The sequence below is a fragment of the Serinus canaria genome, chromosome 5 (assembly GCF_022539315.1).
Source record: "Serinus canaria isolate serCan28SL12 chromosome 5, serCan2020, whole genome shotgun sequence".
Lineage (NCBI taxonomy): Eukaryota > Metazoa > Chordata > Aves > Passeriformes > Fringillidae > Serinus > Serinus canaria.
The window spans coordinates 32919630-32947301 of record NC_066319.1 but is presented as its reverse complement, the minus strand read 5'-3'; the positions used below and the strand labels follow the sequence as shown (position 1 = coordinate 32947301).

Genomic DNA, 27672 nt, shown 5'->3' with positions numbered 1-27672 from the left:
GTGAACGCTGAGTCAAGTAGATAAATGCAGGTAACAGCTTTGAGAGCTCAAGCTTCTTCAGCAGAGGTACTGGCACCAGAATATTGGGCTGAAAGAAGTGGGAGTTCAATGTGGTTACTCCTTCTGAGGGAGGAAATGTTCCTCTTTTGCTTTTTCCAAAAGCAGAATCACATACAGAACTGTCATGCTACTTTTAGGGGGACATCCATATCTTCATTTCTGCCTTAACTGACAGCGACAGCACAGACACCTAAAACACAACAGTCCCAGACAGTGCCAAGCAGGAGGTTTGTCTGCTTTAGGCACCTGCCACAGGAACAGGGGTTGGGAGCTGCCTCACACTGGAGCCACCCAGCCAGACTGCTCTGTGTTAACCCCTCTAAAGCGGTTCTGTTATGGAAAATCAATCCAAATCTGCTAAAGCGTAAGGATGTTCGGGTAGAAATAGAAAAGGTCAAAAGGCTTGACTGAATATTTGTTGAAGCCACAGTACTACAGTTATTAAGCAACATACAATTCAGTAAAGTATCTAATAATGAGAAATGAGAATAGGAACTTCCTGGACTTTGTGTTTGTGCCTAAACTGAAGTGAAAAGGCAGCTTGGTAGAAACATTCCTTGGCTAATACTTTTATCAATGTGTTTACTTCAGAAATAGCTCTTTCATATCCCAAGAAGGTGAACAGAGGTTGTCAGTGGGTTTCTAAACTTGTGATTAACCCCACATAAGTAAAAAAGTGTTATCTGAACTGCTGCATGCATAATACTCTCCTGAGCATTGCACTGATACAAGAAATTATCACACTGGTTCACAGTATTACCAAATCCTTGTGTTTTCTGTTACTCAGCTCTTGGTAAAGATTCACCCAATTTTCATTGTGTGTAGTCAGAGAGCCACAAAATACTCTCATGCTAATAAATGCCTGATAAATTCATAATACTGCTCCAAACCAAACCAGAATCCAATAGAATGAGCAGAGTTAAATGAAAAACACTTGGCAATAAGGGTTGTTATGGTTGTTTAAAACAAAACATAAAGTTTTGTTTTAAAGGTGCTAATCTTACAAATAGAATTATATTTTTTTGTAATACAAAAAATAATCCAAGGCAGAACTATTAAAATTGCAATGAAAACAAAGGAATAATGAGTTAAAGACAAAGCTATCTTCAGTCCATTGTACAAGTATTTAACTGTTTTGCTTAATTAAACTGAAAAATTTACACATTTTGGCCTTTAACATTTATTATATAAATTTGTTTGACTATCCTCCCTTTGTTCTAAATGAGAAATATTCTTTTTGTTGTGTTAGTAAGGACTAAGGACTATCTATCTCTCAGCTGAATATGGAATCAGGCTATAAGAGGCAGAGATGAATGCATAATTGCTATCTCTACAAAGAACTGACTTGGAGAACAAAAAGAAAGATACTGTGATGTTACTTTTAGAAGCTGAGTTTATGAAAACCTTATATGGTATGCATTATTACACCATTAGAGTGGCAAGATTAACATGCCTTTAAATAATACATTTAAAATTTCTTTTACACTGCCTGCATTAAACAGAGTGCATCAAACTCTTGAGATCCAGTTTAAGCTTTGCTAGAATCTCTTACAACAATAGGTTTATGACTTAAAAAAGTAAAGATTCCACTAGGAAAACTGCATAAGAATAAAAATGTCAGTTCCTAAAGAAAGTAGGATAGAAGCAATTCTTTTCAACATCCTAGTTTGTCTAATAAATAGGCCACATGCATTCCTGGTAAAACACATCTGAATTCAAATAATGAATACCACAGTGTTTTATAACAATAAAATTGTTATAATTGCTAAGAATGTTCCTTTTGGAAAGCTTACAAAAATGAGAAAGTCAAACATTTAGTATTTCTTTCTGAAATAAAACAAATTATTTGGTGTATGTTAAAAAGACATTAACACAAAACTGGCTGACTACAAATGAAGTCTTATAAGCTGAATATTTGTCACAGAATAAACACTGCAAATATAAAAAGAAACAAGTTCTTCAGAAATTTCAGTCCTCTCTACTCACTCCTGAACATGTCGGACAAAGCTGGAGGTAGTTCAGTAACCATTGTGTCATGTAGAAATTATTTTGTACAATGTCAACTGGGAAACTGAGCAAACCAAGTGTTCTTTATTTCTTGTAGCAGCATCTGATAGCACATTTTTTAGAGTAAGTTCTTTTTTGTGCAGTCTTTAGCTATCTTTAGCAAACAGAAACATGAAAAAGAAAAACATATACATGGGAACAAATATGAGTATAGAAATTTAGAGCTAGTACTATTTCTCAGGGTGCTTTCAGTCAAGTTTAGTAATTTAAACTGATTTCCAATTAATGTAGTCTTCTGATATAATGACTATAATTCTGCCTGCACATATAAGAGAAAAATAAAAATCAAATTTTCACCTTAATAATTTTGAAAAACATCTGCATGTAGCTATTATAATGATGCAAAATTAATAATTAGATACAAAATGGTTTGCAATTAACATGCTAAACATAAGAGCTTAACTTTTCTGAGAGATGCATTTTGCAGGAGGATGAAACGACCATATCACAAGTTATTTTAGTGGGAGTAAAGAAAATTTGAAATCTATACAATATATTGATGACTATTATTAGGAATAGACAAGGTGATATGCAAAAATTTTATGGTAGTCAACCAAGTATGTCAGAAGAAACTACCAGAAAAATTAAGTAACAACACTCTGAGGACTGAAATCCCATCCAGTAAATTTGATTTATAAGTTGAGACAGCTTTCTGGTGCATAAAGGATATATTGAAACCCTTGAAGAATCAAAAATTTCATGATGAATGGTCTCTGAATAGTGCCACTGGAAGAATAGGTAAGCATTACATAAAAAAAGCAAAGCAAATATAGAACTCATGAAAACAGAGAGTTTTTAAGAAACCAGTTCAATAACTTTATATGATCTATAGCTTATATTGCTCAAACAGAATAATTCAACAACTTGCTATTCTATCTTTTACCATGATTGTCAACAGAGGCCAAGAAGTGGTATAAATTTCCATCATTTCTGTGTGATAGAAAAAAGGGTTCTGATGAAATTTAAGACATAACCTTACAAGCTCTCTTTTGATTATATTTAGTACAGAAGGATATCATTTGCTTGTTAATTTTGTTTCTCTTTTCTATTGTTGGATCACTGTGTTTTCATCCTTTCATTTCAGAAATAAATGAAGCCCTGACAGGATCAAAACAAGAGCAATCAGTATCACATTTCTATGAAGACATAATCAGCTTTGAACAAGTCTCTAGAACAAATAAACAGTTGAAAGCCTGAAAAATGTACACAGAGTCTGCAATAACTAGGCTAACACCTCTGTTTTCTGGACTTATCAGCCTGGAACTTTTGTTGCAAAGGAAGCTCAAATAATTTCTTGTTAGAATAAATTGAAAGAAAAACAGAAAATGTAAACTGGCCTGCTGAAAGACAGACACAGGCTTCTGCAAGCACAGTCATCATGGAGAAGCATCTCCTGCTAAAAGACTGAGACTTCCATTTTTGCATCATTCCTCAGGTAAGTATCACAATCTTGTTCTAAACCATTACCTAAAAGCACAGTCTCATCAGCCCCATAGACATCAAGTTTTCAACCACTCAATGAATTTTATACATTTCAATCTCTCTTCAAAATACATTTCATAATTGTATGTGGCAATCAAGCCATGGCCAGAGTAAAAGAAAGATTTTAAAATTTGTAATCAGTTATGGTCAGCATGTGAAAATATCAAATGGAAAACATACAATACCATTTCCCCATAATTTATATATAGTTATAGAAATTAGTTATATCACTGATTATTCAGATAAAAGCATGTTCAAAGTACTGCAGTGGAAGTGTCAGGACTGAGAAACTGAGAAGTACAGGACTGCCAGCAGGGCTGCCAAAGGGGCAAAATACCTGAAATGCAGAATTAGACAAATATTATTAATTTTAAAAATTGACATGATTCTATTTTTCCCTATTAATTACTCCCACTGATGTGTCATGAGACAGATAAAGTCTAAACTTTATTATAGCTGATTTAGGGAGTGGGGGTTTAATTTTTTAATTTTGATTTTATTTTAGAGAACTGCTTATGGTTTCAGCAGAACTCTGATACAAGATCTCTGATACAATATGAATACCTATATCTTTTTCCCCTAATTCAAAGGGGTCAAGAAAGGATTTTCACTTTTTTAAAGTCCATACAAGCCTTTGTTTGTTTGCCCTACTTTTCAGAAGTAGTCATGCTACCACTTGTACTTACCAACCTGACAAACCCTCTTCTTACTGCATGTGAAGCTCAGTCTTTTCATTCTCACCCTGTGGCATGAAGTATTTGGAACTCCTAAGGTCTGATATATTTTAGTGCAAGTATACTCACAGAGTTCAAAATGGGAATTTCTGGGTGAAATGTAATGGTCTGTGATATACAGGTCAGAATAAATAATCTAATGGTGCCTTCTGGCTGTACAAGCCACTCAAGCTATGAAATCAGTTTTACCCAATACTTCTGCTCAGCCTTTCTACCAGCACTGAAGTGCCAGAGCTCTAAAATCCCACACTGAGAAGGCAACCACCTTACTCATTATGGCCTTTAACATCCCTTGCTGATAGTTTTAAATTTTTAAACAGCCCTACCTGTCGAGCTTCCTTTTATGTGTTCTCATAGTTACAGATATAATTTTGGAAGCAAAATATCTAAACACCAAGCATAATAAAAATGAAATGGGTTAAAGCTTATTAGCAGTAGGGAGCAGCTGTAGCAAAATTCTGCCAGTTCCCCTACATTTCCTCCCCAGCAGGGATTTTCTGTCAAGCTGTGAGTTAGTTCTATACACTAATCCAGGCTGCTGTTGCTGTAATTGTACCTTCCTATACCTTGCTATTGTACTAAAAATTCACTTTCATTTTTGATTTCTTCCTTCTTAATAATAATATTTAAAGCAGTTCCTGCAGAGCTAAATGTAAATTCAAGCACTGCATGCTAGATGCTCAAAAGGGCATGAAAATGTAAAATTGATAAGAAAATAATTACATACTGAAAAGCTGTTTTATTTGCTTAAAAAATAGTAACTTCCTCTCAACGAACTAAAGGTTCCTGAGCCAAGACATAACCAGTTAATGACTGAAGTTAAGATCCTTGAAATACCTCTCAAACATACATCATTCAATATATCAGTTACAATGTGGAAAAAAAAAGATAAGTATTTAAGGAACAAAGTCATAAATTGATAGTAATACAAACTGAAAGCAAATGAAGTCTGCCACATGAAACATGATCACAGACTGTCACTCTGAGGGTTTTTATTCTTCATGTGTAGTGTCAAAAATAAGCACTTAGGAAAATGAGTTGAACTGAAGTAAGGATGTTCAAGATGGAAAGATTTCAGTTGAAAATCATCTGTGAGTGTGTACCCAAACGGGACAGAAAATGAGCAAAGTTAATGGTCAAAATCTACTTTGTGGGCACTATGGGTAACAGATTTTATGATAGTATTTGAATTGTGGATACTGATTGACCTTTTCTTTGAAAGTCTGCTTCCTTCTGAACTTTGACAATGAGATCTGGAACCAATTTTTAAACCAAATATCAGCTTTCACCTCACATATTCTAATTACATCATCTGTTCATCTGCACACGTACAGGACCACTAGCTACTCTTGTCAAACCTGTAACTAAATTTTGTAGAATGCAAGGAAGAAAATTTTGATGCTGCAGGAGGCAGAAGAAAAACAATTTGAAAACTCTGATGACACTACTAAACTTCCACCAGCTGTCAGGCTCTCCCTCATTGCAGCAGCCACCTTGATTAGTGAGATGATATAAAGATGTGCAATTGAAAATCATTTCATAAAATCACAGAATGGCTTGAGTTGGGACCTTGAAGATAATCTGGTTCCATACACCCTGCCATGGGCAGTGACACCTTCCACTAGACCAGTTTGCTCAGCCAGGCCTTGAAGGGACCTCTAGGGATAGAACATTCACAATTTCCATGGGGAACCTTTTCCAGGCCCTCACCAACCTCACAGAAAAGAATTATTTACTAATATCTAATCTCAACCCACTCTCTTCCAATCAGAAGCCATTTCCTCTTGCCCTTGCTGCACTACATGCTCTTGTAAACAGTCTTGCCCCATCTTTCCTGTAAGTTCATTCAAGGTACTGGAAGGCTACGACTAGGTCACCCTGAAGCCCTCTTTTCCAAGCTGAACAATCCCAATTCTCTCTGCCTTTCCTCACAGGAGAGACTCTCCATCCCACTGATCTATTTGGTAGTCCTGCTCTGGACTTGCTTCAACAGCAAGTCCATGTCCTTCCTTTGCTGAGGACTCCAGAGCTGTATACAGTCCTCATGGCAGGGTCTCACCAGAGCAGAGAAGAGGAGCAGAATCATATCCTTCAACCTGCTGCCCATACTTCTGATGCAGTTTAGGATATGATTGGCTTTATGGCAAGCAAATTCATTTTGAATATGGTGCTTTTTAGCACGCAAACTTTTACTGTAAAGTACATTTTCATTCCATCTTATGCATATGAATGTTTTTGAGGCAAATATTGTTTTCAACAGACTAGTTAGTTACTTTCATTTTTAATATGGTCTGACTGCAAAACAAGGTTGTTTAAATGGCATAGCATATGACTATTAGGGCTTCACATGTCTTTTATTTTAATTCAAGCCATTTACATTGACCAATAATGTCCTTCATACAGTTTGGAACTTGGATTTTGCAGGACCAGTTCTCTCCCAGTTCAGTGTTACAGAAGTAAAACTGAGATGATTGCAATTCAGGCAATTTCTTAAAATCCACTATACTGGGCTGCCTAAAGAGTTAGGAAAAAACCTCACCCCTGCTCCAGTTTTCACCATCAAGCATGAATCGATATGATATATAATACAATATAATACTTTGGTTTCTCAACTATGTCCCCTCCAAGCTCTGCCAAACCCCAGCCTTCTTGCTTGGTATGGGTAAAGAAGGAGAAAGTCTTGATGCTGTGCAGGGCCTGTCCAGCAACAGCCAATATTGGACTGCTATCAACACAGTGTTAGTTAGCATCAACAAATCTATAGGGGGTACTCTAAAGAAAATTAACTACACCCCAGCCAGACTCACTGTGAGAGAAAGCTCACAATAACCTCCAAGTTCTAAGGCAAGTTTCAGTTAATCTGTAACCATTCTCAGCAGTCACAGCAATGAGCTACATGGAAAGCAAATTTGTTTTTCTGAACATGAATATACGTCTTGCAGATTACTACTGTAATATATAATGGGATCTTAAATACCACTTCTGAAGGCAGGTGATTCCACGAACAGAAAATTAGAATGGAAGATTTTCAGTAAATAGCCTTTAAGTGACATGTGTTAATATATATCCTTGTTAAAAGTTGTTATACTAAGAAAAAATACAAATACATATTCATGGACATGCTTGTAATGTGTGTGTGTATATATACATATATATATATATATATATTATACACACATACACACACATATATAATGTCTATATGCATATATTCATGTAAAGATATAAAGGAGGGAGGGAGAAAAATCTGTAGATGTGTATGTCTCCTCCATGTAGCTCTGCAGAACATGCCCAGAAAGACTGTGAGATTATGCATTACAGAGTTGCCATCTGCAACTCCACACAAACACTCATTTGACAAATTACGAGAATCCTTTACCAAAATCACCATCTTAATTAGAAATGGTCAACAATCAGTATTTTCTTCAGCTAACAGTTACATTATTCTCTTTCAGACTTGCCTCTTTGCCTATATATCTATATATGCAAAAGTAACTATTTTGGTCACCTACAGAAGATGGCCAGGGTGTTTCCATGAAGGTGCTTCCAAGTGAGATGCATAAAGCCGGCCTAATATTAACACTGAATAATGTCCAAGATAAAATCAAAGTTATATTTCAAGTGTTACCACCAGTGTTTATGGTGTTACATCCAAAGGATTGATGAGAAGTGAACAGGTATCGTATCAGCTGGAGGCATTTTTATTTTTCATCACTGAAGCTGAATAAAAACAGGGAGGAAGCTGAAAGTGATTATTCACTGCTAGCTGGCATGCATGTAACTGGACATTGACCAGGGAGCACTGCTCCTTTTTGCTATGCAAAAATTTAAAGAGGTTTCAAAACAAGATAAGTCACTTTCACACTGTCTTATGTGGTTTTTTTGAAAGTGGAGTATAGGAAAGCCTAAATAATTTTTGGGTTACTTTGCTTTTATGAATAAGAAAATTAAGATCTTGTATTAATTTTGAAGACCATGTGAAGAGGAAATGAATTTATTATGATGGCCAGCACACAGAACCAGAGATGAGGATAATCAAGTACTGAAATTTAGTAGGATCCCTTGGATTATGCAATAAAATAGTTAGAAGTACTTCCACTGGAAGAATGAAGATGTTTTCTCAAGTTAATTTATTTTCCCCCCCTTTTGGTTTTTTAATGGTAGAAGATCATTAATGTATTTGAATAGAGACAAGATTCTTGCATGGTTTCAAAAGGAAGAGATGATATTTTGAGTTCTAATTTTGACTTAAGCTTGATGAGGGAGGACAGGTATGAATTTTCCTAGTTAATTGTGGAGTTTGTCTTCAGTGATAATTTGCTGAATCTGCTTGAGGTGTTGAGTCCCAGCAGCTTCCTCTCCACAGAGCCACTTGTTTGCCCCCCAGCCCCAGCAAGATGGGAGGGATAGAAGGAAGAGCAAACACGAGAGAACTCTTGGGCTGAGGTAAGGATACTTTAGCAGGTGGAGATAATAAAACTTGCAATTCAAAGGCAATCCTTCACCTCCTCCCACCAGCAGACTGATGCCCAGCCAGCCTCTGGGAATAGCCACCTTGGAAGACCAAGTTCTCCAATTTTTATGGCTGAGCATGGTTTCATATGGTCTGGGATATCCCCCTGACTGCCTCTTGCCCACAACCAGTTTATTCACTGGGGTGCTGACTGGGAAAAAGCCTTGAAAGCCTTGAAAATGTGCAACGTTAGCATGTTATCCACAAATCCAAAACATCATAGAGCATCACAGAGGTTCTTGTGAAGACCCAGGAAGACCCTGTACACTATTCCATAGCAAGTTTCCTTCCTGCAACAGGAATGCTTTTCCAGGTCCTGCATAACCACAGAGGATACTGCCCACAGGAAGGGTTTTCAGTATATAAGTTTGACTGGTTTCTGAGATCTGAGTTTTCTGACTTTTACAGGGCTTACATTGATGAGACAAATGAAAGCATCCTCCCTGGAAAAGACCAAGATCTAGAGTAGCTACTTAGTATTGAATATCAAACTACTCGCAGTAGTTCGGAAGCAGTAAATTGGAAAGGATTTTTGTGGTCTGAAAGAGATTAACCTGCTACAGTTTCAGGAAGGATGAGTAGTTAACAAGACTGTTTATGTAGGCTGAGGTGATAATATGGCTCTTCTTTCAGTCCAGATCAACAGGATCACCTCATCCAAAACAGAACAAAAAACCTTTGAAGGTGATGAAACCCTGAAATTCTATCCTTTATTGGGGGAATTTAAAGGGTCCTACATGTAATTTGAACTACAGTTTAATAAGGAAGTTTCCTGAGCGAAAGTTGGACCTTGATCACTTTTCAGCCAAAATGGCATTTGTCCCTCTATAATGACACAGTGACAACAGGAACTTGCTTCAGGGATGCAACTCTGTTAATGCTTTCACAGCCATCACACATGAAAGTTTTGACCAGAGGTTCTGGCCTAAGCAAACAGAGGATGCATATATGCACTCTTGCACTCTTCACACAGAAGTGACAGGCTCAAAACAGAATTAATGTTTTCAGCAAAGGAGATGAAGAATCACTCAAATCCAGTCTTATAAGGGAACTGCTGCAGGGGAAGATCAGTCAGCCTGCATGAACCAGGCTGTTTACCACCCTGAATAACCTGACATGCATTTCTTCACTCTGTCTACCTAAAAAACAACATTCAAATGCATGGATATATTACCTTTAAACGGCAAATAAGCTAGTGTAAATCAGTTCGTGGAAATCACAGAATTATGCTGACTTATACCAGTTGAGGATTTGATGGTATCTGTAGATATCTCCACAAACAATCACAAAAGAAATGCTCTCCTTTCTTATTTTCCATTGTTCATATTTTTGTTTATATTCTACAAGTTAAATTCATGTGTACTCGTTAGATTGTTATGCAATCATATGATTTTTATACACATATATTCCCTTCCTAAAAATGGCTTTCATTAAAGTAATGTTCTTTTAGTTGACTATACTAATTTTTAAACATTTTAAGGGCTCTGCTAATGTTACAAATAGACTATTATAATCTTTTAGGAAAAAGTTCAAGTGGCAAACCTTTCACCTCCCATTGCTACCCAGTGTCAAATGGCAGACTATTTCCAGGGACCTCTGGATTTCCACTATCTGCATTTGATCTGTGTTAAATATTCTCATTACAGTTGCTTCAAATGAATAGAAAAGCTTTGCCTAATCTGAACACAGGGGAAATGAAATACACTAGGCACGAGATGAAAGACACACTAGCACTGTGCAATTTAATGCACTGTGTGTTCTGAACCTGGGCCATAAAAGAAGCCTGGGTTTGTATATCAAACTGTGAAAAATTCAAAATAGCATCTAGTTGCAAAATAGATGCTATGAAGCTGATAGGACAAAAAAGGGGAAACAGAAACATGCCTGTTCTTCCTATTGAATTTTTGAGAGGCATAGGTACTAGATGTCGGCAACGGGTTTCAAAAATATTTATTTTTCTTCTGGTGATATTACAAATCACATTAGTTAACCTATGTGAGTTTACTGACTCACAGTGTAAATATACCAGTGTTCTAATCTGTCATTTTACCTTTGTAATACTTATTTAGTTCTACTATTCATATTTTGACTATTTTGTTTAAGAAACTGGTAAAAGGAGACCAATTAAGTTAATATTACCTATAGTACTATCTACAGGACACAACAATTTTTGGAAATATTACAATGGCATTAAATAAAGATAATAAATATATATAAATAATAAATTGGACAAAAAGTGTACCTGAATATTACTGGCTTAGAAACATTGGTTCAGAATGGTGAAAAAATATGTACTTTCTCACAGAAATCTGTGAAAGTTTTTAATATTCCATTTTAAGTTTTATAGTCATTTTCACTCTTGGTAAAGGAGGATCATAAACCTTTGTCCAATCCTTTGCAGCAAGAAAAATCTTCAACTTCCACTATTTAAGCATAAGCTACTTCTGTTGTGCTTAGGATAAAGTGTTAGAGAATGCATGAATTTTATTTAAATTCATGACAGTCTGTATACTTCAAATAGCACAGGAATGTCTGAACAATGCACAGACTGCTGTTACAGATGCATGATGCCATTCTAAATGACTGCCATGAAAACACACTAATTACTCCAGGAAACAACTGCATGTAGCTAGACAGATTCTGGTTCAAGATTTAACTTGTTTATTACTTGGGACCTGTACATTATTTGTAAGGCAAAGTGGAAAGATACAGGAAAGCACCAATGATATTTACAGGAGTGTCAAAGAAGGTACAACGCAGGGGCTTCCTGGAAGGGGCTCAGTGCCCTAGAAAACTGCTCTTAGATAGCTTTAAAAAATCCTAGTTTGGGTGTGCTTAACTCTTTTGAAATCTAAACAGTTTTTAAGTCTGGTCCAAAAGGTTTTAATTTAGATTTTAAAATTTGGCATCAAGTTGCCCGAGTGCTGAAATAAGTGTGGAACCCATTCACAATATATATCAGATAAAACACTGTGAATCTTTTTTCCATCACTTCTGCATTACACACTATTAAGACACACACTGTCAACAATCTGACTGGCATTCCTGACAGAATGAAAGTCAACTGCAGCACTCTTTGCTGGATTTGAAACAATCATGGGATCACAGCCACTCATCCTGAATTCTCACCAGAAAAAAAAGAAAGATTCTGTCAGAAGAAGATGGGCTGGTGAACTTTTAAAGTTTGCAGAATGTTTTCTCAGAAATTTATTGGTGGGAGCATACCAGACAATTAATACCCAAATGGAAGTGGTGTTATAAAAATAGAAAGATATATTTTTTTATGTCACAGGAAGTATTTCAGTAGATTTTTCATTACTGAGGATGGAAAATACATTGGCAGCTGCCTATTACAATAACTAGAGGGGACCTGATCTATAATATCACATTTTAAGTAAAAAATATAATGATCTTAGCGCTATTAATACATCTTGCTATTGCTTTAAAAAATTTCTTTCTATAAGATAGATCGGTCTTCTAATCTTAACAAAATATATTGTTTTCACTGTCTCAAAATCTCCCTTCACCAATGTTTTGGGTTCACTTACAAACACAACCAATTCTAAACTTTCTGTTGATAACAAAACATTGTGTACTAAATACACTAAAGGATTTCCCTATAATTTTTTCTTTTTATAGCGAAGAAATCAGAGATAGCTTTTCAGAGAGTTCTGGAAAATCTGCCTCCAAGTTTTGTATATATTTCATCCAACCAAAACAACTGAAAATAATCTTTAGCATTCAGACATTTTATAAACAAATTTATTTCAAAAGCAGCAAACGGCTTCAAAATTTTTCAGTTAGGAAGTTAATGTGCTCTCATCTCACAGAAAGAATTAATTCACAGTACTTTTCCATGGAATATACAACTGAATAACAACAATCTAAAGGAGTATTTATTACACAGTTTATCAGGATTTATATATTTTTTTAATCTAGCTACACCAAGTCTTGCCAGGGATTAGTGAGATGTAAAAAATAAAAAACACAGCAGTTAAGCAAGCTGGAATGCCTGAAATCTTGAGACAGCACAGCATGTTTCTTCTTTGTATTGGTGAGCATAACAAAAGGAAGCAAAAAACAAGCGTTCAGAGGTAGAAAAAAAAATGTAATCAGGATCTTGCCATCTCAGTCAGCCTAGGGGAATGTGTTGTATGGGCAGAAGTACAATGCACCACTTGAAAGAGTCTCACAAAATACTGGAGGGATGTCTCTGCAGAGACAGCCCATGGATAGGGGAAGGAGAAGTTAGGGTGTGGACTCAGCTCCCAACTAAATACATTGGGAGTACTGTCTAAATGGTACAACTCAAGCCCTACTGAATAAAGTGCATTCACACTTTATTCAGTAAATTATTTAAGTAAATTAATAAAATTTTGCAGACACAGTCACTGTTATATCATTATACAATAATTATTTGGAATATTTCCATCTATCAATAATGCCATCTGTCCCACCCAATACAAATGGACTACAACCCATCTGGCTTACTTTTTTCTATTGATTACTCTGCTGAATGAGTTAGCAAAACCGCTTATAAAATCATCATATTACATGACACTGTCATTAAAAGATGTGAAGTAAAGAAAAACACAAGATGAGACTTAATTGGAAAACTGTCAGTCCTTCTTCCAGAAAGTTTTAGCAATGCTATAAGCTTATTTCTTTTTTTTTTTTTTGGCCACTTAAAAAAAGCACCAAGAAGACACAAAGCCCAAAACCCTACTAAATGCTAACTACTGGATTAGACTGAAATTGTTCCAGCACACAACTGCTACTAGGTATGCTAGAGAAGGTCCCTCAATTTATCTCCTCAAGAGTCAGAATGTCCCTAAGTATGCCTGGCAATCACAAAGAAACTGTGGAAGGAATGTAACTTAAATAGGGTGGAAGAAAGCTGATGATGGCTGGCACTTGTATTTGTTAATTCTAATAAGTCTTCCTATGTTTTGGGTTTGATTATTCATTTGCATAATTGTCTTTATGCTATTTTTGCAGTCTCTGTTTTTTTTTTCTTTTGATTTTAACCACTGCTTCCCTTAACTATATTTTAATTTCTCCAGCAACAAAAGTGCAGTTTTATGCACCTACAGAATTAAATGCTAACTTCAGCTCCTTCACTCTGGATCTCAATTTTTACAATACCTTTTAAGTTTTAACAAAGGAAATCTCTCTTGTGTACATTCATAATGTCAACCCAAAGATCTGTAGCTCAGTGATTTTGGGGGTGTTCTTTTGAGTGAACCCTTGGTGGGGCTGCTTTCTTATCCATCCCTCCCCACTATTTTTTTTCCTTTATACTACTACCTTAGGTCCCTGCACAAGATTTGTTTCCTCTGTCACCCCGAATGGCTTTTCCAATGACATTGTGACCCAAAGGGACACATGAAGAAAGAAGAGAGAGGAGCAGGGCCTGGATTCCAGCTCTAAGGACACAACCCTTGATGACTGTGGGTAACTGGAGCTCAGGGAGGCTCAGGGGGTTATACTGTAGGGTTGAAGCTGCAGGAATGATGCTGGGAGCACAGATACTGAGCTGCCATAAGGAGTGAGGGAAATCAGGATGATGGGAGTAGAAAGGAGTTGTGTAAGAATGAAGGAATGATACTTGAAAAAGGAAGGGACCAGAGGCTGGGTGACTGAAACAACTTAGAAGTTCCTAGTGGGTCCAGCCTGCTGGACTTACTCTTACTGTTTGCTCCCTCTCTTACAGTTTCCTCCCATCCTCACTAATACACTTGTCTGTAAATAACATATGAAATATTTCCTCTGGAAAAAAATAGATTATTCTGAAATATACTTTTTATAATTTATCTAAATTTTTAAAAAATATTTAGATTTATCTAAATATAATTGAACTTTCTCTTTGTAACTCAAGAAGCTCCTAAAGACAATTGTCACTAGTAATGTTACAAGAAGTTTTCTAAAGTCCAGCTAAAAGTGTCTGACCCTGTGGCCTTATCTCAAATGAAGCTTTGAGAAACTGCATGTCCTTATCTGGCTCTTAGAAGTAAATCTTTTGTGCTATATAAACTTATCCAGAAAACAATTCTCTTATTTCTCTTTATATTATGTGCTTTTAGGTCAAATTTATTTGTGTCCTAAACAATCTATATAATCTTTTTGTGCTTTACTTACTACTGCCATCAAACATGTAGAAGGATTCAAGGGAAGTTGCTGAACAGTATTATTTATGTAGAAGACATTTACCAGGTATCACCACCTGACAGACTGCTAAATTTTTCATGCTCTAAAGAAAAAAACCTTTGGCAGTTCTTATGCATATGATTTAGTCACCATTTTAAATACAATTATCGTAATATGCCATTGCTTTGCTACTAAATACAGAACATTCAATGAACAGAAATACAATCTAAATCCCCTCTTTAAAACATAATTAATTCTATGTTTTATGATGTATAGCTTACCAAAAATGAGTTCTGAGCTGAACTGTTTTATTTGCACAAACTCCTTTTTTCATGGATGACAGTTTTTAACTGACCAACCATTTGTTCTCATTAAGTAATATGTAGGTTCCTACTGGTTCAGGCCTTTGGCCCCTGCTTAAAACAAATAATAATAAAATATTTTAGTCTGGCTGATTTAGTTCACTTGGTGAAAACTGACCATTATGTCATGTCATGGTATTCAACAGAACTGTCTGTAGCAGCACTGGAATACCAAAACCTGAACAAAACCACACAGGTAAGGAATATGCCTTCATTGTAAGGCTACCAAATTCTGTCTTCCACAGAAAAAGGCAGTATCTTACAGGATCTGGAAGGCTGCTCCAAAACAAAAACTGCATTACTTGTTTTCACTGTTACTATGGAACAACTGAGACAGAAGTACTACTGAAGAACAGTTTATCATTTTTCAATACAAAATCTCTCTTTTCATTAACAGGACAACTGTATTTTCAGGGCAGGGTAATTCCTCCCCCCCCACCAACCCTTCCCTTGTAACAAAACTATTTGATAAGTATTTTTCTCTGCTTTGCTTTGTACATAAACCCCTACTAATCAAAAAATAAGCATATCTGAGGAAAAGTAATTCCTCTGTCTGAACCCCCTATTGATGAAATTATAAAAACAAGAACATGCAGCTGTTAATGACATCTCACTCCCATTTATATTTAGGTTTTTTTAAAAGCATTTTTAGATCCTGTTGGGGCACACATTATCTAATACTTTTTTCTTTCTGCTAGTGTCATTACTGAAATATGATCTGATAAGCACAGCATAAGACTGATGAATATCCTACCATGGATTGCCAAAATGCAGGATGTTTTTCTTAAAGATTTCTGAAACCTGTCAGGCAGCTATCACTTCACTTCAGCTATCACTTCAGTGCATGTAGGCAACAATCCATTTTTTGAGCTATGGTTTCAACAACCAAAGAGGGACATGGAACAGATATTAGCGATAGCCCAAAAGTAAGCAACTTCATCAGTGTTTTTCAGGTAGTTAAAAAAAAAAATTAAAAAAAGCAAGTTCTGCCTAGTCATCTTGGTAAATAGAAGAAATAAAGGACTTGATAAAGAGTAGTTGGTATGAAAAATAACTATGGAAGACCTAAAAGTCTGTATATGGGAAAAGACAAATTTCAAAGAACGGGCAAACACCACCAATCTGTCTTCCAATCTTATATACTGCAAATCAGAAAGCAGAGAGGGTTTGTGGTCATGGTGTATTACTAACTGGTCACAAAACAAAAATGGGAATTTATTTAAATAAAACAAATTGAATTCAGATTAAATACTGGATCTGAATCTGGTCTTGGAGGAGTAATAAATATTATTTAGGAGTGTTCTTTGTTAATAAACCAAGTTGAGATGCATAAGCATGTAAATGAAGTCTATACCTTTACTCAGAAAGACACTTGCCTAGCGCAGAGACTGGGGACAAAGGCAAATAGAAGATAAGTTTCAGGTGTCTTTTTCCTTCTTCCATGAAAATATTAACATATTCTATGCTTCCAAGCCCCCAGAAAACATAATAGGTTGTATTAAATTATATTTGCATAATTATAACCAATTATGCATTTGGTTTTTATGCATTTGGGGAGATTTGTGGCCACTGCCTTTTAATGCTGCCTGGGTGTTCCATGGCTATTTTAAGAAAAGGGGCACATACAAATCAGGAATTATTATGGCATCATTATAAATCACTGTGAAAATTATTATGCTGTTAATCAAGGGCATGTCCAGATGTGGTCTTAGAAGTCCAGCTGAATATAAAGCAATAATGCATGGCAAATTGCTAAACTCAGTTATCATAACAGTATTGTTTGTAAGCAAGTGGGGGAAAAATCCTCAACAGAACAACTGACAAAAAGTTGAACTAAAATGCCATTTCTCATTATGCAAAAAATATATGGACAGAAGTACTTCAAATGAGGTATTGTTCAAATTTTTGTTAGAGAAATTGGCTGTTCTTTAAGAGATCTTTAACCAAAATGCTTTGGGGAATTAAGGCAAAGTTAGTGGTGAGTATAACTTTCTATTAAGCAGTTTTCTTCTAATCTGTGCACAACCACTTATGAGCCAGAACATAACAGCTCAATCAAACCTTTACTTGAACCCTTCTGAAATGTACTTCGAAAATTCTGATATTACTGCAAGACTTAGAAGGAAAAGAAAGACAGCCCAGAAAGAAGAAAATGGATAGAGCAGCTACCTTTTTGCATTCTCCTAATTTCCTCTGCCACACGGAGCGAGCAATAGGAATGCTCTTGCTGTCGGTGACGTAGCAGCTGGCTGAGATGACGTGGTGGAGCGCAGTCTCGTGGCTCATGGCTTGCAGAACTCGCCCGACGTGCCGGAGGGAAAGGCTGGCCTCAGCGCGTACGCCACCCCTCACCAGCTGCATGGTGCAGGGCACCAGAGCAATCTGTCCAGCACAGCAGAGAACATCACCAACCTAGGAGAGAAGCAGATCAAGTACATGAGACTCTGGGAGTTTACAGAAGACAAGGGAAGCACCTTTCTCTCTCCCAGCTAGTTTCTTTCAATAGTACTGTTCTTTGCCATAATTTGTTACAAATAGAGCAAACACGCCAGTCTAAAGATAATGCATGGATGTATGTGTCAGCTCAGAACAATAATCTCATGTGGACTGTTAGAGCTGCTGGATCACACTGATGCCATGGTTAAATATGTTCTTGTTTTCTTTTCTTTTGAGTAATGATGCACATTACCTTCAATGCTGTTTTTTTAATCTTCTATGTCTTAAGCTTTGTTTTATACAAAACCATATAATAAATTATCAGTACACACCTGTAGCATCTTTAGTAAGCTAATTTCAAAGTACTGTAAAAATATATTAGCAAAACACCTAAATGACTGTGTATGAACAAAAAGTGATGTTATTCCACCAGAAAGTAAAAGCAAATTTCAGACTGAAAATTTAATGCTGAAGAATGCTACTTGAACAAAGAGATGCTACTTGAACAAAGAGATGGGTCACCTTTTGAAAATGGACTTTAATGGATGGCCAGATTTACTACTGCAATGCAGTTACTTTGGGCTTATTTTCCAAAATCTTCCCAGCAACACTCTGAAGACCTACTTTTTTTAACAGCAGCCAGCAAAGGAAACATTTATTCTTGTTATTCAGACATCTCAAAGATTTTTTCTATAAAATCTTAATGTAAATATCAAAACTTTTCATCGTCTTATGCTGCACTTCTCTAGAACGTCTGTGCATATCCTAATCAGTGAAACAGTAAATTTTATTCACTATCAAAAGAAAACTAAGTATAGAAGTGGGAAGTAAGGTGGGCGTAAGCAGCTTTGAAGTCAGCACAGGAAGAATTTTGCTAGGAGTAACGACAGGGAAAATGGACTGTGCAAGGAATCTTTTGGAAGAATTTTGCAGAACTCACTGTATAAACTGTAAAAATTCCTCCGAATTAAGAATAATTAAAAAAGAAATCTGTGTCCTAGAAGACATGGCAATCAAACCATGTGACAGACCCATATGCAACTCCAAATCTGTCCTCATAACTGTCTGTGTCTCACAAAAGACTCACACATGTAACTATTGGAAGAGTATCTTATACAATTTGGCATACAAGTTCTATGATTAGCAGCTGAAGAGGGGGAGGAGGCAGAGAGGAAACAATATATCAACTGACACACATCAACTATTTAAATGGTTTAAAATACCTGAAATATTGTTTGATGATGCTATAAATGATCCTGAATTTGGAAAAAATATATGAAAGCAATATTTTGGTTTACAGGAACAAATGGTCTTTCTTTTTTTCTTACAGCGCTATTTTAAAATATGTGCCACTGAACAAGGGAGTCCAGCCAGCTACCAAGTGGCATACTGACAAGATGAGAAACAAATTCAGAAAGATATGATTCAGAGGGGCACAGGTTTGTTTTTAAAGCAAACCATTCATTTTCACCTCTGCAAAGTGAAATCCATGTATTAGTCAAAATCTCCAGTGCAGGTAGTTTATACTTCTACAGGAAAAAAAAAATCACACTGATGGTATTTCTTCCTTTTTATCCCCTGTTGAGCTGCTGGTTTTCCATGCATTACCCATGTTAATTATTAGGTAGACAGAAGAGCTGTTCAACCAGTTCACTTCCCCTATTCTTGAACAGATTGTTTGAGACATAATATGAATACTAATTAACGATAAAATATCTGTCAGTGTTTTGAAATACAGACCAAGATAGCACTTTCTTAAAGTATCCTGGACAGTTCTGATACAATTAGCCCCACTGGTCATAAGCAGGGTCATAAAAAAATCTCAGAAGGATTTGAGCAAAATTGGCACCACTCTTGGCTAAGATTCAGCGGGAATTTTGCAGTTTTTTAAAAACCAATTGAATAAATCCCTCTGTTCCTAACATACTTGTTTTTATCTTAAGATGCAATTAATAGAAAAACAATGTTTCCAACAAGCCACCATGTTATGGAAGGGTAGATGCAAGGGGAAAAGGATAAAAAAATGGCCACAGATTTGCAGCAACTGTATTGCAGGGGGACATAATTTAGAATAAGGGAGGAGGAGGGGTATCTCTCTTCTCTTTCCCAGTGACTCAGTCATGAAAAGCAAGCATAAATAATCAGCAAGGACAAAGCAGCAAACCAGTACAAACACTGTTCTAGCAGATTTCAAGACGTTGTCTCTGGAATGTTTGAAGCATTACGCAGAAAATTGTTAGCAGAGTAAAAGGCATTTAAACCAGGGAAGTCATCATACTATCTTGTTCACAGTACTGAAAACTTACAAGAGGAGCTGTCACAATGTATGGTGTCAGTACTTGTGTTGTGAAAGTGTTCTGCAAAACCCTGCTAGAACCTTGCAACAGTTTATCTTTTTGGAGCATTTACGAGGATAACAGAAGCTCTTTCAGGGTGTAGATTCACAGTGTACCCAGCCTGGCCCACTTGCGTTATACAGGAAACTCAGCATAGAAACAAACTACAATAAAAGGATCTATATTGATTCTTAGAGGATCCATATGTATACAGTGGATGTCTCACTGATATTTTGATTTTCACTGTAGACCATACACATATTTCCAGTGCTAAAATTTAAATAAAGACTTGAACCAAAGACAACTGAAGACTCAAGTTTCATACTGCTGAGGCGCTCACTTGAACAAGTTTATTTCCAATATTGTTTCACAGCAGTAAGCAGGTTATAAATGGGGCTTCATGTGATTCCACATTTCTTCCCTTTTTATTTTCATTTGTATCATTGCAAGTTATATGAAAGGTGAGTCCTTAAAAGTTAACATAATAGTTTAGCAGCTGTTTTGCTCAGTCAGAACAACTGTAAATAATCAGGGGAGTTCAGTGGACAATCAGAACCTCAGAGGATGCAATGCATGCTCTCACAAATAGAAAGATAAGAGATTATTTGAGAATTCCTACTTTTCACAGTGTAGCTGTCTTGCAGAGATAAGTATAATTTAGACCTAGGGCATGGCTTATACCAATAGAAAGCTGTATAGCAGCTTTTTTTCTAAGGTGCTTTCACTTATTAGAAATCAGAAAGAAATATCAAAGGCATCATGGAAAGGAACATACAGAAGAACTGACTCCGTGCCACTTGAAACTGTTCTATACCATGAAATAGTTTTTACCAGTATTCTAAGATACCAAAAAGACACAACACATCTCCCATATATATATGTAGGAAAAGAAACAATGAGAAAACCAGACTTAATTGACTGAGGTCTAACTTAAGCTGCTAATTAGAAAGAAAAGCTGCAACTGTTGTTGCCTAGAAAGAAACAGAAGAAGAAAAGTGATAGGATACCTATAGAGATCCACTAAATTTTTATTAATGGCCAAGAGCAACTATGGAAAGTTGATTAAACTGTTCCTGCTGGTATTATTAAAACTTGTGTGTGATTGACTGACAGTATAAAACTTGCTGGAAACTTCTAAGAGAGGGATCTCAAACATTCACCCACAGACACTTAGGCAAATGCTAATAGTGGCACCACAAATGTTTCTTGGAAGGCAGGAGTCAATATGCAATCAGGCAAATCTTTGTTATGAATGCAGTTGGGTGTCTGAGTGACTGCTGCCCTTTTACAGGTCAGGCTGCACAAAAGGTTCAGTGACCCCCTGACCTAACAGTGACACGACCCACTATTAGGCTGAGTCAATGTAAATAAGCAGAACTGACAACACACTAATAGGCTGCCTCTGGTCAGCCAGGGGTACCTCTGACCTTAATGAAGACCTAAATCAATTAATACTCCAGGCAATAAAGACCTCTGGCTGATTAAGTTAGATAGAAATAGTCTTTTCTAACGGGATTAAAGCTGCACGGTGGTGAACTTTTTATTCAATATATGATAATCCTTTCTTCCTAGGGCCTCTCTTGTTTTAGATAATGATGGCAAAAGATGTCACATTGCTTTTTGCAATGTGACATCTTTTATTCAACTGACTAGTATGAATAAAGTTTTTAAAAGCCTCATTTAGACAACAGTAATTGAAAAGCTTGAAGTTCATACTATGAAAACAAATTGTATCTGACTAACATGATTCTAATACAGTCAATCTTCAATATAATTCATGTTTTTCTTGAACTGTTACAAATTTGTAGTCTGAAAATTCCAGGAATGAATTCACAACACACAGTTGAGTTTGATACAGGTTTTCTTCTGAGAAAAAATGTGCATCAGTAGCTTTATAAGTAGCTAAAGTATGAAGGATATATTCCTAACTACTGTTGCTACTACTACTACTACTACTACTACTACTACTACTACTAAATTTATTATTACTTTTGACAACAAATTTTTAAATTTCTAAGACTCCATATATGGCTTAGTCAAATTGGTTTGCCTATCATACTCAAAACTTCTGAACTTCCCTTTGGATAATTTTTTTTTCCTAGTTGGGTCAAAAAACCCAATAATAGCTTTTCCTTCTAATTAGCAGCTAAAGTTAGACCACAGTCAATAAATCAACAGCATATTATGGCTATTTTATTGAAATGGGTGTAATATTCCCACAGTTTTAAAATTCCCACAGTTTTATAATTCAGTTTTCAGATGCTGTGAGTCCATTTTGTTAGTTCTCATTTTGGGATGGATCTTTCAATATGCATCTGATCACCTGAGCTACAAGACTACAAAACTCATCATTTTTTATTGCTCTTCACTATTAAAATTTATTTTATCAATGTGTGTTTTAAATTCTTCTCTTTGAATTTATATATTTGGGGGTTGAAAATTCATAGAACATTTTTTTCTAACAAGAAGTGACAAAGTACTGCAATTTCATGAATGCTAACCTAGAGTGTATTTTTTTTTTTCTCTGAAGTTTAGGAAAATTAAGATACATCATCCCACAAAGCCATACTTGACATTGAACACAGTGTTGTAATGCTATCAATACACCTAAAACTTTTGTGTATTTCCTAATTTAAATTATACTAAGGAGAAGTATCATGTCACACAGTATACAAACACTGAGCAGCACAAAATCTGGCAGTCCTTTAAACTCAACAGTGCATCTGAAGAAGCCACAATACTGTTATGAATACTAAACCAACACAATGAATATCTCCTAATCATACTCTATACTTCCCAACTCTAAACACCTCTGCAATTCTCTAAAAATCAAATACCTCAAAATGAGCCCTTTGACAATGCTGGGTTTACAGTAGGCAATCTCATCTAATACATTTCCAAAGGTCTGTAGTGCCTTGAAGATTAACAAAATGCTAAAGGTACAGACTTGAGAGGGATGATCAGGTCAAAAACTTAAGGTAAGATCAAAGTATTAGCTTGAAACTAATCTTTTAAAAACTGTTCTATCAAAGCAAATGGTAGTAGTTGCATACATATTTTTGGCAGTGTGTTGGTTATTTTTAAATATTGATCAATGTCAAATCAATTTTATTCTGCTCTCCAACTGACAGAAATAACACCCCCACACTTCTGATTTACAGAAGACAAAGATTCAAAAACTGAAATTTTCACAAAGAAAACCCACCTCACAAACTGTCATTCATATTCCAAGGGAGTATTAGACATAAATCAAAAATAAATGCAGCTTTTAAAGTCAGAACCTGCAGTTATAAACATCTAGAAAGATTCCAATAAAGTGGGTGAGAAAGGCTTCCCATCTAATACATCCATGAGGGCATGACAGACAGCTAGTCTGAAATCATCTCCACGATTCTTGTTTTAGTCAACTTGGAGTCTCCAAGAGACAGGGAGAAGAAATGAACAAAATGGAGGTAAAATTATTCTTTACTTAATTCGTATATTTTGGCCCGTGGGCTGTGCTAGTGCCCAGGGTACATATTGTTCCTTCCTGGAAAATTACAGTAGACAGCTTAAAGACTTAATTGCCATAGAGGATAAACTGTTCTCCACATTCTGCAGGGTGCTTTTTCCTAAATATAAAAAGAGCAGTCTCCCTATTTTAAAATGAGCAAGCTAACAAGAGTATTAATCTTTGATGTATTTCTTCTTTGGGACAGTGGAATTCTAGTCTTCATGACTATTAATCTGCCACCTTTTACAAAGCCTACCATTCCTCTCAAGCTTTTGAAAAAAATCACAAGTTCTCACACAAGCACATTAGCAAATCTGCCAACTGTGAAAAATTGCAGAACACTTAGCTTTATGAACATACCTTATCTAAAAGATTGAGTAAAACCTCCAAACTGATTAACACTTCCTCATTTATTATTCATGTCACTTCAAATAAAGATGCCAAACACAACAAATTTTTTAAAAATGTACTCAGATGAGTCTATTCCTAAAAATTGGGGTTGGGATTGGGAATGAGCTGCTTAAATTGGTATTTACTAGGGAAACTAAAGGCCTTGTCAGGGTCCAGACAAACAAGGCAGAAAAGACTAGCATCCAACAGTGTAAGGTGAGAGAAATGACTCAATGTGGACATGAACTCTCAAGAAATGGATGCTACACTTTGAGAAAGTGCATACTATGTCTGCTGCAGGTGATTGTGTTTTTTAGTGAATTATATATGCAGAGATAAGGGAGAACAATGTTTATAATTCATATGGATTCTTAAAATATCTGATAAGGCATATCTGGAAATAATTTTTTCACTCTCCTAAATATAAATGTTGTTAACTAGGTGATAGTCTGTGAGGAAAGAGTAATGAAAATGCCAATGTAACTGAAGTGGGGTGCCGTAGGGATTGGTATTAGGCTTGATTTTGTTTAACATCTTCATTAAGTCAGTGAAAGAAAGGATTAACAGCATGATAATGAAACCCACAGAGGATACTAAATTGGAATGTGCACCAGTAGAAATAATAAAAACGGACACAGGTTTGAAATAAAGGCAGCAAATAAGAAAATGAGACAGCTTAGGAAAAATGAAAACTCATGCCAGAACATATGGCAAAATATTTTGAAATACAGATATTCAGAACAAGGGAGAAAACTTGACTGAAGAACTGCTGAAGAGTTTATATTAAAAAATAACTGCTCTTTACTAGAAGCACATTCAGTATAGGACAAAAGAAGTTGGAGTCTCTGTTCCCATGACACTGGTCTAACCAAAGAGTAAAATTTGTTACAATCCCCCAAACTGGTATCATAACCTTTACAAAAGTATTATATGATTTCCATATTTCAAAGGGAAGTCTGTAAAAGTTCAGGTGATATCAAGGCTTCATATGATTCTTCAGAGCTAACTCTTTTTTCCAAGAGTTTTTAGATTTCTTCATTAACACTGTTTTTCAGTTTACAGCTCAGCATAGCAGCATCCAAATTATGATAAGCACCTAAATCTGCCAGGGTAAAGATGTAAAATTACCCTACCTCTGTTTTTACCCTCCTCTGCTAAGCAGAAAATGTCTACAACTTACATGAGGTTTCCTAAGCGTTTATTTGGGGTTCCCACACAGCTCATTTAGGGTTTTACTATTTAATCCTAAATTTATTTTCATAACAAAAGGTTTATAAAATATCACCAGAGAAAGATGTAGCTGGCATATACACAAGACAATCCTCCCTCCTCCATTTCTACATTTTTCCTCTTCTCTACAGTTTCTCTACAGTTCTAGGGAATTGGATAACCTCTGACATAAGAGAGAGAGGTTATAGGGTACCTGTACCCATACACATAATATCTAAAGGAAGATAAAGACAAAAGAAGTGATGTGATTTCCTTAGCTACCTATATGTGTTTATATTACAGACTTTGTCTCTTCTACTTTTATTCCTAAACATACAATCTACTTAGAAAGGGATCTCGTGATCTCTTTTCCACATTAACTGAAGCTTCTACTGACCATTTCCACTGGCAGTAAACTAAATCACCAGTTCAACTATCACTGCAGTGATAAAATAATCCAAGGGAGCACAGTAGAAATGTCTAGATTTAAGTTTCTATTAACAATAAGGGTGGTACTGCTTAAGGCTGCACTACTGCTGTGGAATTCAGCATCCAAGGAGAATCAAGACTGCAGTCATAAAATCCTATAAAGAGCGAGTTGTTTTTTTCCCTTTCCTACCTGTCTACAGTCCTTACTCATGCCAACTGTCAAATAGCTGAATGTGATTATAAACAGAAGAGGGACAGATAGGCAGAGAAAGTACTCTGTACTGAAAAGTGAAAGCTGTTCATCACACGACAGTAATTCACAGTGTATGAAACACATTAACACCGTGACATTCTATTCTTACAGAAAAGATTTTGTTCCCAGCCTTCACTTGGCTTCATATTCCTACTTGAAATATGCTGTTCATGATTGTCACTGGCTACTTTAAGAGGGTTTGTGATAACTGGGAGATGAGAAAGAAGCACTTGCATAAAACCAAGAACCAGATACCTGGGAACAAGTTAACTGTAACTACAGTAAGCTAAAAGTAATAGTTCTTATTCTAGCCATAGAGTGCGGTTTTGGGATTTTTTTTTTTTTGCTTTTACCCATCCTCCAAGTATACCTAATCTCAAATGGATTTTACTTACATCTATGACTACCTAAGCAATAACCAACACTAAAACAGCTTAATGTATGACAAAGATTATTTAGTGCAGAAGTCCAATTTGTAACACATATAAGCACAATTTCCCAGGGGAAATGAAAGGAGACTTGCTTGTGCAGCTAGATGTACCTGTACAATACATATAACAATGCATATAAAATATAACCTACATGGCATACAGTATTTATCACAATCCTCTGCTTATTTATTCATATTTCATTGATAATACTTCCTTAAATAGCAAATATCTTTCTCTAGGGATACATCTTTCAGTGCAAATTTGCAAGTCAAGTTCTGATTATACTTACAGAAACTGGAAGTTTCAACAAAGATCTACATATATACTTAATATTCTTTTATTTGTTGTATGCTTAAATACTGACCTTTTATCAGAATTGCAGTGTGGACGACATCCTTGTATACAGTAACATTACATTCCTAACCATGCAATGAGGCAGAATTTACTATGGAGCTTTCAGTGGGCAGGCACTCACTTAGATTGGCAGCACTTCAAGGAAAGAACTTACCTATTGATAAAGTGATAACTTGCATTTAAAAATTAAATTTCTGTAACAAATTTTATTTTAATTCTGATTCATACTAGACTATAACTGTATTGCAACTTTATTCTGTACAGTAACACATATTCATCTGGGTATGGAGTTACTATCTTGAATTATACATTTTCTTTTTTCTTTTTTTTTTGGGGGGGTAGTTTTTGGTTTTTGTATATGTTCAGCTTGTTCCTTTTAGTAGTCATTTTCATGGAATTTTCTAAGAGATTTAAAAGGATGAAGGTTGAGAACTGGAAATTGCACTACACTGACAGCACAATGAGTACAAAGTTACTAATAAAATACCTATCTCATGCTGTCCCATTCAAGCTGCAGACATGTTTGTATCCATCTCATACCACTAAGCAATGTCAAGAACCAGTGCCTGCAAATTTACTGTGTGCTTAGCCCTTTTGTTTGCATTATTTATAAAAGTAATTATAATTGCAGAGTCAAGCCCTCTGATATAGAAAAATGGGTAGAAAGCGAATTGTTGAAACAAAAAGAGGCTAAATAAGAGGAAAGGAGGGGCAGACTGCATCAAAGAATAATCCAGCAATTAGGTTAATCAGCTGCAATATTGCTGAGACCCAGGCTCAAATCCCTTCTTTAGTATTTTCCTTTTGCCTGATAATGACAGTGCTGGTGTGACAATGGGCACTCCAGGAAGCACATCTCTTAATATCTTCTACTGGAACTGTTCTGATTTGTTTAAATAAATTCATGATCGTGGATAGTATAGGATGGCATGATCCTGTTCCATGATGAAAAGTATTGGTTATGATGTGCAAAATC

The 27672-nt window shown here is 35.8% G+C and overlaps 1 protein-coding gene across 5 annotated transcripts in view; it reads right to left on the bottom strand.

Moving 5' to 3' along the window:
- The window catches only part of DPH6 (diphthamine biosynthesis 6), a 186088-nt gene that overhangs the window by 42277 nt on the left and 116139 nt on the right, over nucleotides 1-27672 (bottom strand). For all 5 annotated transcript variants that reach the window (XR_003946214.2, XM_050975613.1, XM_030240291.2 and 2 more), the window contains exon 13: nucleotides 17535-17777. Coding sequence is in view for 4 of the 5 variants with exons in the window: in XM_050975613.1 (XP_050831570.1) it covers nucleotides 17535-17777 (243 nt within the window). In the remaining variant the exon portion in view is untranslated. The remainder of the gene's footprint in view (nucleotides 1-17534; nucleotides 17778-27672) is intronic.